General features: G+C 54.4%; 1 protein-coding gene across 7 annotated transcripts in view; it reads right to left on the minus strand.

The window, feature by feature from the left end:
• The window catches only part of SPECC1 (sperm antigen with calponin homology and coiled-coil domains 1), a 66,779-nt gene extending 52,929 nt beyond the window's left edge, over positions 1-13,850 (minus strand). For 6 of the 7 annotated variants that reach the window (XR_006414735.1, XR_006414736.1, XM_044430145.1 and 3 more), the window contains exons 1-3: positions 11,352-11,431; positions 5,871-6,041; positions 3,552-3,690 (exon numbers count right to left, since the gene is read on the minus strand). Coding sequence is in view for 5 of the 7 variants with exons in the window: in XM_044430145.1 (XP_044286080.1) it covers positions 3,552-3,690; positions 5,871-6,017 (286 nt within the window). In the remaining 2 variants the exon portion in view is untranslated. Of the gene's footprint in view, positions 1-3,551; positions 3,691-5,870; positions 6,042-11,351; positions 11,432-13,752 lie in introns of those variants that run through there. The other variant, XM_044430146.1, reaches the window with a different exon arrangement.
• Positions 13,851-18,151: the final 4,301 nt, after the last annotated feature.

The following is an 18,151-nucleotide window of genomic DNA, read 5'->3' on the forward strand; positions in this document are numbered from 1 at the left end:
CAGCAGAAACAGCTTCCCGTGCAGGGACCGTGGCGCTCGACCTTATCCTGGACCTTCTGCCTCTCGCGCCAAACCTTAGAAGTCCTGGCCAAAGGAAGCCTAGCGAAGGGAACGTCCTCCGAACTATTCCACATATGCCAGCATCTCGGATAAGAGAAATCCGTCCTGGCTGCCCTGGGCAGAGCGCCTGCCCCGGGGCTGGGGGCCCCCGAGAAAGACCCAGGTGACCGGCCCAGGAGTCTGGCAGGACCTGCTGATCACGGTTGACTTCTGTGCCCCGTATTTCTGCACCAGGGCCCTGATGAATGACTTTGGGAGTGGGATTCATGAAGGACCCCCTTCTAAGCCCCCCAACAGATTGTATGCCTGATAGTCTCGTGGCTTCTAGAGGGGGCTTCCCAAGCGCCTCCCCCCAAAAGGCATCTGTACCCCTCGTGAGCGTGTGATGCGGTATGGAGACTTGGGGACAGGCACACCACGCGTGGGGATGGGGGGAACACAGGGCTTCCCACTCCCCTCCAAGCCCCCCCCCCAGAACAGGCCTCTGCCGGCATCCCCTCAGTTCCAGCGCTCCTCCCCCTGCTGGAGTCTGGTTCGTGCCAACAGTGTGTCAACGCACGAGCGGCAACGGTCTCCTGACGCAGGCGGGCCAGCTGGCAGGACCTCCGCGCGCTGGAGGGCGACCGGCAGGTGTCCGGGAAGGGCGCCCTCGCACCTCGCGGCCTCCCAGAGCGCTCTGCTCTCTCGGCCTGATTTCACTTCACGGCCGGAGGACGGGCCAGGGTGTGCCGGGGACCACCTGCCGACCGTGAGGCCCCCTTGGGCAATGCGCTTCGCCCGCGGGCCTCACCTGCTCCTTCAGCCCCCACCCCACCCAGGCGCACGCACCTTGGGAATAGGCGCATCATCATCATCATCATCATCATCATCATCATATAGGCGCCCCGAGGCTTCGGCAAGGGGCGGCATAGAAATGTTCTAATAATAATAATAATCATTATCATCATCATCATCATCTTAAAAGGCGCATTGCCAAGGAAAAGCATGGGGGGCCTTTCTCGTGCCTAAGCATCCTTCCGCTGTCCATCTGACTGGGCCCCACTCGACGGCCCCCCGCAGCTAGGAAAGAGAAGCGAAGCAGCCCCCTTCCGTGCGCAGGCGGGGCCGTGGCCCTGCCCTGCCCTGAAATTCCAGGAGGGTCTCCTTCTCCTGGAATACCCCGAAATGCCGGCCTCCGTGGAAGGGAACAGCACAGAGGCGCTGTGACTGAGCAAGGAGGGGGCGCCCCCCGCCCCCTCCACAGGCCTTTTGCTCCCCTTTGATGTGACAGATCGCAAGAAGCAGGCCCCGTCGGACCCGGATGCCTGCTGGGGCTGGCGGGGGGGGGGGCGCCCCATGGGCTGCCAAAGCCTGGCCTTCAAAGGGAGATGTCGACTTCACATCTGACCTAACTGGGAGCCTGCTTGTGCTTTATGGGGATATTATAACGCTAATTAAATCGGGCCCATAGGCGTCCAGTTTTTATTACTGCTGCTTGCCTTTCATTAAGATAATAGAAATAAAAACAACAAAAAACAGGAGAGCAGCCAGGCAGAGGCCTGCGAGACGTCTGTGGGAGGCCGCGAGCTCAACCTGCTCTGCTTTCGAAAGCGGGAACGCCGGCAGAGAACGGGCTGGTGCAGGAAACGCCAAGGCCAGGCGCTCCCCGGGCACAGCCCTTCCCCACGCCCGCACGAGTGACCTTGAGCGGCAAGCCGAGCGCCGGGTGCCACCGACTGCGCTCTCCCTGCGTGCATGTGGCCTGCAGCACACAAGGCGGTCGGGGGGGTGGAAATGGGGGGCCCCCCTGAGCGGCAAGCAGCCATTCCTCTGACCTGCCCTGATCGAGTGACCATGCCTGAAGAGAAGGTCATTTATGGTATGCCCTGCGTTCACTTTATTTTTCTTAGTGCGACTGCAGGGATATCCCTTTTATTCCTCTTGGGAGGAACCCGGAGAGGCTTAAGCAGTCCTCCTCCTACTTTTTCTCCTCACGACAACCCTGCGAGGTCGACTGGGCTGAGAGTCTGTAGGCTTCATGGTCGAGTAGGGGCTGGAACCAGAGGTGGCCAAAACCCCAGTCCAGCACTCCATAACACACTGGCTCTGGATTAGTTATGACGATTAGCAAGATTAAATGATTACTACTGATTTATCATTAGCAGCCGTTCCAGCAGGTTGCACCGACGGGCAGAACCATTCCACTAACCTGACTCTAGTGACTGTTTACTCCTCTGCCCTCCGCATTCCCTTCTCCTTATATGTTGCGTCTTTTCAGATTGTAAACCTATGGGCAGGAGCCTGTCTTGCTGGATTGATCACACGTAAGATTGGCTGAAGACTGGAACAAACATTCATTCATTCATTCATCATTCATTCAATTTATATCCTGCCTTTTTCCTACAAAGGGCTCAAGGCATCTGACATCATTCTGCTCCTTCATCTTATCCCCACAACAACAACCCTGTGAGGTAGGTTGGGCTGAGAGTCTGTGACTGGCCCAGAGTCACCCAGTTGGCTCCATGGCTGAGCGGGGACTCGAACCCAGATCCTCTGAGTCCCAGTCCCATGCTCTTAACCACGACACCACACTGGCTCTCACATGTGCAAACATGCGCCAAGCGCATTAGGAAAACACGGGCAGTCCGACGCCACGGGCTTGAGAGGGCAACTGCATGTTTTCTACCAGCCGCACTTAATTCCAGCTGGCGCTTGGCTATCACAAATACATGCACATTACCTTTCCGAGAGGCAGACATACATGAGCCGGAGAAAGGGGCGTTTGGACTGGCGCCCTGGCAGCATTTCTGCCTGCAAAGCCAAAACCGGCCGCCGCTGCACCGTTTCCACTGCCAAGTAACGCTGATCTCCCTCCAGCCCTGACCCCAGAAAGGCGCCGGCCCTACAAACTCACAGCCAGGAGAAGCGGTGGGTTTCCTTTTCCACCCTTCAGCCACTCAGCCGCGCCACTGCTGCCCCCCGGTGGCCACTGTGCATAAATTATTGGAGACGGCGAAAAAGCCAGAGCGGGAGAAAGAATTCGCATTCGCCCGTTAAAATAGGTATGTGCTTTTCTTGCCCCCCTCCCCCAAATCCAAGTGGAACGCACCTCCAGGAAGAAAAGGCAGCCACCGTCCCCAGCAGCACCCCACCCAGGCGTTCTGGACCGCAACTCCCATCTGCCCCAGCCTGTTTAGGCCCAAAGCCAAGCGCGAACGGTTCAGGCCAAAACCCAGAGTGGAGGACTGCCCCACTGTCACTGCAGGCACCAGACTCCGGGGGAACGGTGGTGCCCCCAGCTGCAGACGGAGGAGGGCCACGCAGCACAAGACGGGCCACCCGCCCGACGGCACGGGGCAGCTCTCCGCGCCCCCGTGTGCCCCCGCGGCCAGCGCCAGGGCTCCAGGAGCCTGGCTGAATCAGCCCCCGCTCAAGGCGCCGGCTGCTGGGATCCCCCAGCCACCGCGAGAAGGCGACCGGCCTGGGCCACCGGGGCTCCAGCGCCTCCTTACCTGTGCTCGGCCGCAGCCGGTTCTCAGCGAGCTCCGAGATGGCCCCGGTCGTGACGGTCTTCTTCAGCCGGGAGGCCCCCGAGGCAGCCGTGGCGACGCCGGGCTTCGTCAGCATGTCTTCACTGCTGGCTCTTTTCAGCTGCAAGAGAGGAGGCAGGCGTGACCGAGATCGCACAATGGGAAGGTGGTCCCAGTGGCCACCTTCTCGAGTTCTCCACTCCAGGGCTAAACACACACACACACACACACACACACACACACACACCACATTCCAAACAAGCAGGGCCTTCCAGGCAGTGACACAGTTACACAGCTTTCCCAGGGAGAAGTGCCAGTCCTGTCGTTAGTTGTTTTTCAGCTCCAGGCCAAAACCTTTTTATTTTATTTAAATGTTATTTTAATTGCTGATTTTATTTATTGATTTTATATTTATACCAGGATGTTTCCCATTTTTATGTATTTGTATTGCTATTTATTTGTGTTGGAAGCCGCCCCGAGGCTTTTGCGAATGGGGCGGCATAAAAGAACTCCAAATAAATAAATAAATAAATAAATAAATAACTAACTAACTAACTAACTAACTAACTGAACAGAACCTTTCCTTGTTCACCCAGAGCAATCCCACACAAGACCCATGGAGGTACGCTTGATTTGATCGCTATTTTTAAACCTTTTTAAAAAGATCTTGTATTTTGACTTCTGCTGCCCATCTGCTGCACGGCACCTTGCAAAAGCTTGGAGACCAGTCCAAGTGCTGACGGCACCGTTAAAACAAGGGCACTGAGAAACAAGAGGCATGAAGCGCTTCCGGTGGGGGAGACCCTGAGGTTTGCAGTGCTGCCAGAGGCTGCTTGCTGGAAACGACGGGAGCTGTAGACCAAGAGACCCGGAGGGCACTGAGTGGGGAAGGCAGGTGTTGGACTGCACCTCAGCTGCCCTGTCGCAGACACCTGGACAGCCCTGGCCCCAGACTTGCAAAGCCAAGCGCCTCCTGCTGCCTCCGCACTGGCACGTCGCCCAGCAGGCGGCCTGAAGGGAGGAAAATTAAAAACGCGCTCCGGGCTCGGCAAGCTCCTGCCGCATCACAGACATCAGCTGGCGCCTCGTAATTCTCCCGGTTTTCTCTCTTCCTTTCATCCTCCAGCCGACTTTCAGAAAATAATGATGTGGGATTTGGTAGGCCTGGCAGGAACGCCGCCTCCTCCAGTAGCCAAACCACCCGGCAGCTCGCAGGCCAGCTGGTACATCCGAGCGGGGCCTTGCTGTTTCGCAGAAGCTGTGGCAATCCTCCCGAGGTGGGGCGAGAAGGAAGGCACTCCTGGCCCCTTTGCTTGTGGGAGGAGAACCTGGAAAAGAAATTTCCCTCGGATGCTCGGGACCCCGCAAGGAGCTTTGTGGTTGAAGTACAGCTTGGAAAAGCCACGGGCCACTTCCTTGCCACCTTCTCACAGTCAGGAACTGGCGAGGCGTGTTCCACGACTCCGTGCGAGCACAGAACTGAGTCCTGGATGAGGGACTTAGCAAGTGGGACCCAGCAAGCTGCTAGTCCTTATGGCCGGAGCGAAGTATGACTGCATAATTCCGGGGAGTGGGCAAGGTGACCGAACTTTGTGTCTGACCCGGCAAGGCTCCTCTTGTGGTCTTCCATCAACACGGCACCTTATTAAGTTACTCGGAGGTCCCTGTGGCATTGTTTGCTAACACTTTATAATACGCTTATTTTTCTTATTGTTGCATTTTCCAACACAACGCAACAGTAAGGCCTGCCCTCCTCCTTTCCCGCTTAGGTTTCCCCCTCTGCAAGGCTCCTTCTCTACAGCAGAAATTACTTTTTTAATTCAAGTGAGCTTGAATTTGATTCAACTTTAATTCAAGGAGTGCATTTCTCTTCCTACGAGGCCTGATCTTTTGCAATATATGGGTTATAATTTTAAGGGATGCACTGTACGATCGTTTCACGCCACTCTGTTATTCTCTTTCTTGTCCGCCACTTTGGTTGTGATTTCAATCGCAGAGTGGAACGAGGGGCAACTCAAGTTACAACCAGCCATGCTTTGCACGCCTGTGTGAGACTGTGGATTTCACCCATAACCCTTGAACAGGTTTAAGGACAGGACATTTCAGGGGAGACTGATGCCCTGGGTTGGCCCAAGTCCGAGGCAACCTGACAATAAAGCAGGGGCCACTGCGTCCCGCAAAGAAGGCCAAGCCCAGTTCTGCTCTGCCCTGCTCGGCAGCCTAGCCCACCCTCCCTCCCCCCCCCCCGGTTTATTTTGGCACCCTGATTCAGACGTTCCCCGGCTACGACACGGCACCCACCTTGCTCAGGCGGGAGTCAAAGGCCAGCGAGGTAGAGGACCTGGAGGCCTTCATGCCCGTCGAGGCAGCGGGCAGCGGCCTTCCCCGATCTGCGCCGTGGCTCCCCTGCTTGGGCACGGCGCTCCATGGCCTGGCCGAGCTCTTCATTTCTCTTCCGGATCAGCGGTCGGTCTGCGAAGAAACACGAATGCCAGGGGCAGGAGGGGTGAGGAAGGATGCGTGAGAAAGGAGAAAGAGGTTGTTAATGGTTTTGAATGCTTCTGGGACACCCTGCCTCTCCCCCAAAAGAAATAGGCAGAGGTGGAAAACATCTGGCGCCGGCTTATCCAGCAGCTGGAAGAGATATGCTGGACTTTCCCTCTCTCTCTCTCTCTCTCTCACACACACACACACACACACAAAGAGATGGCTGGAAAATCAGACAGGCCCAGGAAACCACCTTCTGCCTACCACATGTGTAGCACATCCCCCACCCTGACAGCCACTCCTGCAAGAACACCAGTGCCTGAGCTTGCTTTTCTCCTTTGCCCTCCCAGTCGCCTTTCCTCTTGTGCTGTGTGTGTTTTCAGTCAGAAGCTTACTGGGGCAGGACGACCTTAAGAAACAGTAGAGGCAGGCATCCGCATGCATGTGGAGGAGCTTGTATTTCTATGAGAGCCACCCATGGATTGGTGGAGTCACGTGGGTCCTGCAGACCCGGAGCCCTTCCCTTCCCTTCCGCTTTTGCATTGTACCATTTCAGGCATCACACATTTGTGCAGAATACAATTCTGCCAGTGAGCTGTTGGTCAGATGAGAGGCCCCAGGAAATGCACAAAACACAAATACAACCCATTTAACCAAGCCCGTGCGCCCCGCCTTTCCCCGTCTTCTTTCTCTGGTCCTATTTCTCATCCATGACATTCAACAGACACATGCTCCATGCTGGCCGGAAAGGGTTGCGGCCCTGTCTCCCCCACACCCCTGAAACCTCACATCTCTGAAGCAGCAGTTTCTGCTTTCCTGATGTGGCTTTTGCACCGGATGCCAAGAACGGCACGGCCTTTGAAGGCAAAGCAGTGGGTGGAAGAAATAGAAGCCCGTCTTGTGCCCAGGTTGCCTCCTTCTCCAGTGCCAGGCCCAGGGACACCCGGGGCTGGCTGGCATGAGACGGGCACATTGCCAGAAAGCTGCAGGGCGAGGGAATGCGTTCTGGCCGATGGGCTACAAGCCGGATCTTTAGCCCAGCCCAGGCAGGCCTCTCCTAGCATCGTGCATGCTTCACGCACGGGATCTTTCTCAATTGTCCCCGCCTGCCGCTCCCGGGGACCTATTCAGCAACCTTGGCTAACCGTGTTTGACACCCGGAGGTGCCGCAGAGCCTGTGGGCAGGCACCACCCACAAAAACACCCACGTGGCACACGCCCAGCACCAGGAAATCAAAACAGTGCCGCTTTTTCTCAGGACCTCCACCCACAGCAATGCCCTGTTTGGAAACTAGGAAACAGGGACGTAACGGGCGGTCGATAAAAAACCGGTCAGCCCTCGGCGCCAGTGACACCCAGCGGAAAAACACCTTCCTCAGCGCATGTGGGAAAGGGAGGGGAGGCCATTCACAGGTTCAAAAATGGATGGCCGCAAGTATGCCTTCGACTTGGGTTTAGGAGTGGGAGCTGTTGGGGTTTTGCACATAACGCTTACAACCGCACCGCATGGGGCCTTCAAAGATAAGGGCAGCCAGAAGAACCATGCCGCGCTCTGACTTATCCATTTTATTTATGTATTGGAAGTATTTTTAGCCTGGTCTTCCGTCAGCCAGGCTGCTGAAGTGGAGTGCATCTTCTTGCCAAAACGAGACAATCCCACTTGCAGCTTTGCAGGCTAAGGCAGGCCGCAGCACACAAGCAGGAAGGGACGAGAGCTCAGAGGGAGGGAAGGGAAACCGTCTTTCGGACAGGTGGTGGGACAGTTCCCCTTCCTGCTCCCCTCTCCCTCGGGACAGCCCTGTGGCACCGCTGCTGGCCTGGAGGGGCGAAGGAATGCAGCCTTGTGGAGATGCAAAGAACATACGTGCATGATTATTTAACTCTCTGCCAGCTTTCCAAGGCGATGGGCTACAAGCCCAACTGGAGTTTCCTTTCCTGTGCTCATGACAGGTTGCTCCCCAGGCAGGCTGCGAGGCTGTGCGGGTGCTTACACAGGGCTGCCTTGCTTTTGCGGAGGACCTTCCCTGGGGTGGGTGCTCCACGTGCAGAAGCCCAACCTGGGATGTTGGGAGGACCACATGACGGTCAGACTGACTTGCCAAATTCAGCTCCTTTTCCCCTGCCCTAAACCGATGGCCGATGGATCGCGCCAAACCGTCCCTGGAGTCCTGAGAGAGGCAGAAAGTTCCATCGATTCTGCATTGAGCACGTGACGGGACATGGATTGGCTGCAGAACGACTTGGCCAGGCAGAAAACATTGACCCTAAACCGCCAGGGAAAGCTTTGCAGTCCAGCTCCCACAAGGGGGGGGGGGGATGAGGAAACGGTCAGTTTGGCATGGATTAAAATCTCATCCAGTCTGGATACGTGGGGAAGTGGTGCTGGGTAAGCAAAGATGGGGAAAGGGGATGCAGTCAAGGAAGGGCCTGCAATGCAGCCGATTCACGGGGCAAGGATGGCCACAGGCAGAAGGGGCAGAGGACGGGGAAAACCAGTGGAAGTCAAGAGCGTCCTGCCAAACCCCACCTCGGGAGGGCTTCTCCTCCCTCCCCACCCCAAAAACCCAGCAGGCTGCACAGAGGACGATGACGAGGGGAAACAGGGCCACTTGCCTGCCCTGCTGGAAGACTGAACGGTTTCCCTCTCTCCTCCCCACTCCCTTCTCCTTGTGGGTCGTGCCTTTGGGACTGTAACCCTGCAGGGGTAGCGAGTCTCTGGCCGTGCTGATCGCCAAAAGGCAGCACTGGCTGGCTTTTGAGCAGAGGAGTGGGAGTGAAAAAGAATGTAAAATATGCAAATAAGTAGCTTGGGAACTGTGCAGCCTGGGAGCCAAGGGGGCATTATGGGAAAACTAAATGATGTTCCCAGACCAAGCTGCCGGGTATAAATAAAAACAGAGCCCATCTTTCACGAGGAACTCTGGGCCAGTGTGCCCACAGGAGCTGCACCTGGCTGCACGGGACAGAGGATTCGACCCGCTGCCAGCCCTGCCAGAATGACGAGCGATTGCAGAGCGGCAGAGATGGGAACGGGAAGCACTGCTGGGCTTCGGAGCAGGATCCAAATTAGCCAGCCGAGTCTGGGGGCCACTGCCTGCTTTCCTTCTCAGTGGCTTGCAGAAAGAATGCCATATCTTCAGTACCTGAGCTTACTTGCTTTCTTCTTCCCTCCGAATTCCCCTTTCCTTTCATGTTATGCATTTAATGTTCCAAAGCTGAGCACAGAGATAGTCACTGTCCTTTTATGGAGTTAAAAATTTGCTTGGGTATCATTTCTGGTTTTAAGGATGCAATAAAGGTTCCATTTAATGTTGGGTACATCTTTAATTCGTGAATCGAACGCTTTTATATGCCACTCTTTGCGTGGCAAACATGAAGCAGGACAGATCATTGTGGCAAAATCAGGCTTGTGTCTAGAAAGACACAAAAGGCAAGGATGGCAAGAAGCAGAAAAAAGCACGATAACAATGCTTGATTTGAATCTTCATAATACTATACTTCTCTGCTTACGGAAAAGCAGAGCAGCTTATTCTAGTATGAAATCCAGGAGCACAAACGACTACAAGAATGGTAAAGTGATACCGGTTTCAAAAGCAACAACGACACCCTCTTAAATCACAGATAAGTGCTGTTGTTATTCTATTTAAAAAGCAGCATTCCAAAACTTCAGCAAGCCAGAAAGGGCGAAATCTCGCAGGTATGAAAATGACCGAAGCACGGAGGGGAGGAGGTCGCTTGGATGCCTTGCCTGTGTAGGAGTGCCAGAATGGCCTGCGCTGGATCAGGCCAAAAGGCTCGTTTCGCTCGGCTTCCTGTTTCTCAGAGCGAAAGACCTTCTGGGAGCGCAAAAGGCAGGGCAGGAAGTCAACTGGCATTCCTGCACGTGGGCCCAGCTCCAGCGGCCGATCGCGCGGGGAACGCTGCCTCTGGCCAGAGCTGCTCCGTCCAGCCGGCCACAGGCAGATTCGGTCCAGGGTCTGCATTCACCGCTGCCACCGAAACACTGGCCGTGCCACAGGGGTGGAGCGGGGGACACGCCGTCTGGCATTCCTGGCCTCATCCTGGGCTGATGCAAAGGGGGGGGGGGGGGGGGGCTTTCGTCTCCCCCTGGTGTGGAGGGAGCAAGCGGCTGGTGCTATGCTTAGAAAACCAGAGCTGCTTGCCATGGCGCGTGATGCAGGAAGCGGTCCTCTTCTACCAGGGTCCGGGGGGCCAGCAGGGTCTGGTCCAGCATTCCCCAGCCCACAGGGGAGGATGGGAGGTGTGGTCCAGCACATCAGGCAGGCATCAGGGTGAGGAACGCTGGACTGTTTTGACTCAGCACGAGCTGCCTGCCCTTTTTCTTTCCCTTTGCCCTTGCTTTTCGTTTCAAGCTGAAGATTTTGGAAACGGAGCTTGGAATCTCCCACATGCGAAGCAACAGCCGCACCACTCACATGCATGCACACATGCGCACCGTCCAGCCCGCCCCGTTCCAGATGGTCTAGGCACGCAGCTACATCAGAGGCACCTTCTTTGGGGATAACCGTCCCTAAGTAAACCCTCTCAAGGCTGGCAGAATGCAAAAGGGCGAAGCGCAATCCGAGAAGAGAGAAACGCTCCACGTTGGGAAGAGCACCGCTGCCGCGCCAGATGCTCGGGACCAGCGGACCGCCTGGGGAGGTGGAGGGTGGCCTCGTGGCCCGCTTCCCAGGAATTCCCGGCTGGCCCCACCGGGCACGAAAGGCCGGACCTTGGGTCTGATCTAGCTGGGCCCGAGGATGCGCGTAAAGCCAAGATCGGTACAGGCGAGAGAGAGCGAGAGAGGCTGAGCCTAGCAGCCCTTTGCTGTCGCTAAGGAAACCCTGCAGAGGATGCGGGGAGGGGGGAATCCACATCAAATCCCTAAATCCGGGGATCTGCTTAGGGCCGCTGCTCAGTCCAGCATGCTCGCTCTCACACACACACACACACACACAGAGCCCAGGTGGAGAACTGGGCTAAATATCTTTGCCACATGCCAATTTCTGTACAACCTTGGGGGCACGCTTGCTTGCCAGCGCGTTTCTGCAATCCGGGGGAAGGACACGGGAAGGACTCCGGGGGCAGTGGGGGAGAGGAGACACTGGGGAAGCCGAGCAATCTCTCCTGCTGGGGAAGGGGTGGGGTGGGGTGGGGTGGGGGTTAGCCGAGCCTCTCCCTGCAGCTCCCCAGAGCTCTCGCCCCAGAGCTTCCCAAGCCCCTCCAGGACGCGCCACTGTCAGCAGAAGCTCAAAGCCCCAACGAATAAGATCCGGCAAGCCGAAAGCAACTCACTTGGCAGGCGGTCCCGGGCCGTGCATCAACAGGAGCTCCACTTCCCGCCACGCTGCCCCAGCATCTGGGAGGCAGGCAGTGGCTGGAGCGCTCTGGAGCTTCCCGGGTAGGAAACCCACATTGCGACGAGCGGAGGCGCAAGAGGGAGAGCGCGAGCGCGGCTGCTTGAGAAATGATTCACATACGGAAGCGTCGGAGGGCAGCTTCCCCCTTTCTCTTGGCAGGCGGCACACACGCAAACAGGCGCGAGGCCAATGCTGGCTGGGTAGCCATGGGAGAGGAGGTGGCCAATCGGAGGGCTCACCTGGGCCAGCGATGCTTGGGAGGGGGATGCGCAGGTGCCCCCCCACACACCACACCAGCCTCGGTTTATTCCAAAAAGGGCGCAAGGCAACCCGGGCGTGTCTTTCGAGAAAAGGCAACCTTACAGCCCCGGGATTGCATGTAGGAGGTCATGGGTTTGACCAGCAATGAAAAAAAGGAACCGGTGATGGGGAAAGAGCCATCTCTTTCTCTCAGGCCCCCACGAAAGCTGGAGGAGGAGGCGCCCGGCTGCAGGTGCTATGCAGGGAGAAAGAAAAGGGAAAGGGAAGCCCCAGGCCAGTGCTTGCAATGCAGCTCTGCGGAGAGGGTCCCGGGGCATCTCCCCCTAAAGGATCTTCAGTAGCCGGAGTGGGAAAGACCGAGAGAAGCCAGACACCACAACTCCCAATAGCACGGCCTACTAGTCCTCAAGGAGGAATGGAATCCATACCGCTTTGCAAGTATGCAACACATATTGTGTTAGACAGTCGGGACTGGCCCGGCCTGGCCCTCAGAAGTTTGACTCGTGTGTCCACGGTCTTTTCCATGATCTGCAGTGGCGACCAACAGGACTAATGGAAAACATCGACATGCGACCCGGCAGGAGGAAAACTGCTGGTTCCACAGGCTAAGCTCTCTCGGTCTGATGCCCTTCGTCCCTCTTTCCTCTCTCCTTCTTCGGGAGTTTCATTTCCAGTGTTTCCAAGGGCCGTGCTTGGTATCCACTGAACATCACAGCTACCCAGGGAAGGCAGAAGCCAAAACGCCGCACTCCAAATGTAATTTGAATCTACCTTCTGATTTGGCCCTTTGTCTTCCAGACACAAGCTGGTTTTTATGGACAGAAAAATGCACTGGGGCTTTGCAGGCAGAAAAGGGAATTATGGTATAATCCCACACATGTCCACTCACAAGTAAACTGCACTGAATTTATGAGTTTTGTTCCCAGGGAAATGCGGAGGGAACAGGACTCCAGCCTGCATCACCAGGACATAGTCGAGGGGACTTATATGGCCGGCCGGCCTTCCCCTCCCATCACAGGTACAAAACAACGTAAAAGCAAACCTGTAGATGTCACTGGGACTCCAGCTCCCATAATCCCTGAGCAATGCCCAGGAAAGGATGCAGCTTATTGGCATAATATTGGTTAGTAGGAAAATCGGGAGGAGTGCATCTTCTTGCTAAAACGAGACAATCCCAGTGCTCTGCTGAATTGGCCACAGCAAGTCCATTTCCCCAGTATCCTGTTTCTGGTGGTGGCTGGCCAGATGTTTCCAGGAGGCTCCCAGGTGTACACCAGTCCACAGCTCTTCCTGGACTGGCACATCAGGTGGCACCAGAGACCCCACATGGTGCCAAGCCCCTGCGGAAAGACGCGGCTGCCACTGTTTTGTCAGCCTGCACGACCTGATGCCGAGAGAGCCTCCTGGGATCCACCGGCGGCACCGCACTCCCTCCCTCCCTCCTCCCCACCAGCGTGCCCACAGTACCTGAGCAAAGACGGCAAGAGTCCTCCACTACAGCTCATGTCCAAACTCTCCTCCAGGACTTAGGGGTAGACTGCTCCTAATCGTGGAGGTGCCACTGACAGAAGTTCAGCAGCCTCTTGTAATCAGATCTGTCCTTCACCAATTTTGCCAGTTTGTTTTAAACGTCAAATTCCCAGTGCTTGGAAAGAATCCCATGGTGGGCTCCCATAGGCCAGGCAGCTCTCAGGTCCCTCCCCTCTGACAAGCAGAACGAAAACCACGCAAGCAATTTGGGTAATGCGTATGGCCCGTGGTACTCCAATTTCCTCAGTGGAATATCTGCGTTCTCTCTTGAATGTTTACGCAGCCCGGCACATTTGGGCTAAATATGCCAAGGACCCAAAGAGCCAGAGCTTAAGGATTCCAGCCTTAAAGGCGGCCTGGAAATAAAGTTAGATCAACGGAGCTGCCTTTCCCCCCCATCACGCCCTCCTCCCATCCTGTCGCGGCTCTTTGTTTCTCCCGGAGTAGCTGAAGTAGCAACGCAACAGATTAGGAATGATGGAAATGACTTCCACGACATTCCCGACAGGAAAAGATGAAAGGGGGGATGGCGGAAGAGAACCCACCCAGTTTGTGGGCTCGAGCGAGTCGGTCGAAGGCACGCCAAGCTGCCTTTGGAGATAATTCCAAGGGTTGTGTTGTTGGCTGCGGCTCCATTTTCCACGCAAACTGTTTCTAGCTGTCCAAAGAAGAACAGAGCGTCTTGGCAAGAGAGCAGAGAAGAAGAGAACAGAGGGGGGAAACAAGAAGTTCCTGAGAAGCAACGAGATGTCAGTTCCTCTCTGCGCAGGCACGCTCTCGCTTGTGTGTCTGGACACACAGGCTGGGTTGGTTGGCCCTGGCCTGCCTGTTAGTCCCATCTGTCCCTTTCATGTTCTCTGTTCCTTCTACATTTTCCCCAAATTATTAAAATACAACAGGGTGGATAAAAACAATGATTTTTTAAAATAAAAATGGATTTTTAAAGTTTAAATCAGATTTTTGAATTTAAATCAGAATTTTAAAAATTAAATCAGATTGTTTTATTGAAGTTGGATTTTTTAAAAAATAAAATGCTTTGTAAGAAAAAAAAATCTATCTAAAGATGGTTTTCTGCTTAGGATACATTATAGTCCAAAGTTTATTCATCATGAAATAAGGATTTGTTTTTAATTATGTAGCATGAGGGTATATATTCATGCAAAGTTTAATTTTTTTGGTAAAGGAATTCCATTAATCTGTTCACAAGGTCATACGCTTCCAGAGGTTTCTGTAAGATTATGGAGCAGTTTTTCTAACTAGCAGATATCATCCCAGATGCTCGGTTTTGCAGTTCTCAAAACTGGGAATTTGTACCTGCAGAGACGACTTGCCTCTTTTTCAAAGCAAACGTCTTCTAAAAGAAGCATACAGAGTTGAGAAAAAGGCCTCGATCCCACTGTCCCTTTGGAAACCTATGTATGCACAATCAACCCTCACCTCTTAAGCGCTAAGATTAAAAATTTCAATGAACAGAAGATGGTTAGGAGTGGCACAGATCTGCACGAGAGGCTAAGCGTGAGGAGGGAGGGACAGGCGGTAAAAATGAAAGCGAAGCCTTTGGAGCAGAATACGCTACAAGTCTTCGACTCTTTTTGCGTACAGCCTGAAGTTTATCATATTATTCTTTTATTTTGTAGAATGCAATCCCACACATGTTTATACAGAGAAGAGTCCTACAGTTTGCTGGTTTGGGATTTTTTTTTAGCATGCAGTTGGATCTCCAATCCCATAAACTGTTTAGTGATATCTTTAGATAATTGTATGCAAACTTGTTAATTCATTATAATCACCACCACCGTAAGTAATAGCCTTGTGACTGGCAAAAGGGACTGGACCGACCTGGTATATATACTCAGTGCTGATCTGTCAGGAACTTGGCTCGAAGGATCAGGGACTTGGTCAAGACAGGGCTCTCTGTGGCCCAGCTCTGCTGGCCAGAGGTTTTCCGGGGGGCGATTTCGCCCTAGCTGGTCGCTGGCTGATACCATACTGCTTGGTAAGTGCCATGGACAGCAGGGTGGAGAAACAGCAGATCTCCCAGAGATTTGAGGACCACCCCAAGATTCCCTCTGGCGACAGTTCCCCAGTTCAGGACCTGACATCCCAGTGCAAACAGGTCAGGTGAGTGGTGGCAGGAAAACTCTTCTCTGCCCGAAACCCTGGTGAGCCATTTCCAGGCAAAAGAGACCCACATTCAGTGACTCACTTTCCTGAACTCATCTTTACACCTGTCCAGACTATGAGGACTAGAATCTTAATTCATTTTTTAAAAGGAAAGCTCAGAGCTCATGGAAAACCCCTTCTTTGTGTATAGAGAGTCTCCCAGTTAAAAAGACTCAGGGAGCGATTCTCTGCCGGAGATCCCAGACACACAGCTAGCAGTTGGGAGTGGGTGGTGCCGGATTAAACCCTCAAATGTCTTCTTCTGTCACCAACGATGTTCGACATGAAAGCAGGAAGAGGCCTGCAAGGAGCCGAAGAGCGGACAGTCCCGAGGGCACAACCCAGCTGGATCCCAGGAACAGAAACGGCTGTGGTGAAGCTGTGGTGAAGCAGCTTTTTCGGGAGAGCAGCTCTAAAGAGGCCCTCGCCTGCCCAGTTCCTCAAAACACTCTAATCACAAGGGGAAGATCGACTTGAAAAGGAAAGGAAACCACAGCAGCTCAGTTTGCCCAGAAACGGGCTTTGTAATTACGCAGAGGCCCAGACGGCGAGACGCAGGCCTCGCTCTAAGTGCAGAGAGGCGAAGCAAAGCTCCCTTGGCTGCAGTCAAAATGACACGGTCCAACCCACAGCCCAAACGCTGTCCCAGACAGACACCTGCCTGCTCCACATGTTGCCCAGTATGCGAGTTCCCACAGCCAGGTTCCTCCTGAGGCACAATGTCCCATCCCGGGTCTATTCCGATTAGATTTCTGCAATGCGCCGTACGTGGGGCTACCCTTGAAGACGGTTCGGATACTTCAGTTGGTGCAGAATAGAGCTGCCAGGCTGCTGATGGGGACTGGGCATTATTCTCATATAACCCCAGTTCTCCGTCAGCTCCACTGGCTCCCGATTGAAGTCCAGGCCCAATTCAAGGTGTTGGTTATGACCTATAAAGCCCTAAACGGTTTGGAACCTGGATATCTAAAGGAATGCTTGCGTCCATATATGCCCTCCCACCCCTTGAGAGCAGCAACAGCTACCCTTCTCCGGAAACCCTCCGTGAATGATATTAGGAGGGTGAGTACCCGGAGGAGGGCCTTCTCTGCGGTGGCGCCCCACCTGTGAAATGCGCTCCCCAGAGAAGTCCGCCTGGTGCCGTCGTTATTTGTTTTTCGGCGCCAGGCTAAGACTTTTTTATTTAAAACTTATTTTAAGTGTTAATTTATTGGTTATTTGTAGGATTTAATGTTTTTTTTTAAGCCAAGATGCACCAGGTTTTAATATTTTTATTGTATAATTTGGTTCTTGCTGTGAGCCGCCCCGAGGCTTTGTTGCGATGGGGGCGGCATAGAAATGTTTTAAATAAATAAATAAAATTCTGAAAGGAGACTCTTGTGTGGAAGTCACCGGCCCCCAGACACCTCCACTGGCCTTCCTGCTCCCTCGCTCTGCCACTTCACACTGGTTTTGGCCATTCAAGGCTTGAAGGAAAGAAAAAGAACCCAGCCGCATCGCTGAACCATTTCACTGCCTGGTCCCTTGCAGAGCAGCTCTTACTGACCACAGGCGACTAGGGAAGCAGCTGATGGCGAGCTGGCCCAAATCTGCATTCCTCCACAAGCAGAAAGTCGTTGCTCCCAGAGAACTGGTCCTTTCTGGGGCAACCGGCCACTGCCCCGGAGAATGAATGGTTGCCTGGATTTCTACCCCGCCCCCTCACAAAGAGCCTAGGGCAGCTATGTAAAACACAGCACACCAAATAAGCAACTTGTGACTCTAAAATCACAAATATATCATAAAACGCAATAAAACTATCAACCAAGCAAGCAATGGAAACTAGCCAATGACGCATTTGTCTGAGCCTCCAAGAAATCTGGGGGACAGGCAAATCTCTACTGGAAGAGAATTCCGGAGCTTGGGCGCCACCACTAAAAAGGCCCGACCACACGGGGGCACTTCCTTCAAGCAGAAAACAATAGACCACAGATTTGTTTTGCAATGCCTCACCCTTCGAAAGCCAGCTAAACCAGCCCTCATCCCATCTGCCAACTCCGCAGCCGTAATTCTGCGCTGTGGGTAAATGGTGCGGGTTTTTTCTTTTGCCCGAGCTCAGTCTCCCTCTGTGCGGCATCATTAGATGGCAACAGAAGGTAAGATGGCAAAGAGCAAGCCCGAGCTGGTGATGTTGGCGCAAGGGGGCATACAGGCAGTGGGGTCTCGATGCGAGCAGCCAGAAAAGTCTGTGCAACATTTATGGGTTTTTCCCCTTAATGGGGAAGTCGGGAAAGGCAGACAAAGCTGCGGGAAAACAGAGGAGGGCTACCAGCAGAACACAACAATGCCGAGACCTTCCGCACAATCAATAAACGTCTGGGAATGAGGCGGATTGTCAGCACAAGGGCAGCCTCATTAGGAAGCACCCCAAGTCAACAGCCCTCTCCTCCCTCGGCCCAGACATACCACATGGTCCCATTCTGACTTCACCGTGGCTGAAGACTGGTCGAGCGCCGCTGGTCCACGTGGCCTGGCGAGCGGGAGGTGGCAGCGAAACAGAGAGGGGACTGGAAAGAGGGATGCCGAAGGAGGTCCCGAGCGGAGTGAGCCAGAGCCAACGGGGAGCGAGCGCTGCCTCTGCATGCCCGGCTCCCGCAGTCCGAAAGCCCGATCAAAATAAAACAGCTGAGTTGTCAGCCCCTATCCTACCGCTGCCACTTACTGGCTGAACTGCTGATGCCGCCAGATTTTGGAAGGTCCGACGCAGCGGGAGAGGAGAGAGAACACGAAGCGCTGACCCCA

This window comes from Varanus komodoensis, unplaced genomic scaffold, assembly GCF_004798865.1.
Source record: "Varanus komodoensis strain SLA01 unplaced genomic scaffold, ASM479886v1 scaffold20_1, whole genome shotgun sequence".
In the NCBI taxonomy this organism is placed as follows: Eukaryota; Metazoa; Chordata; class Lepidosauria; order Squamata; family Varanidae; genus Varanus; species Varanus komodoensis.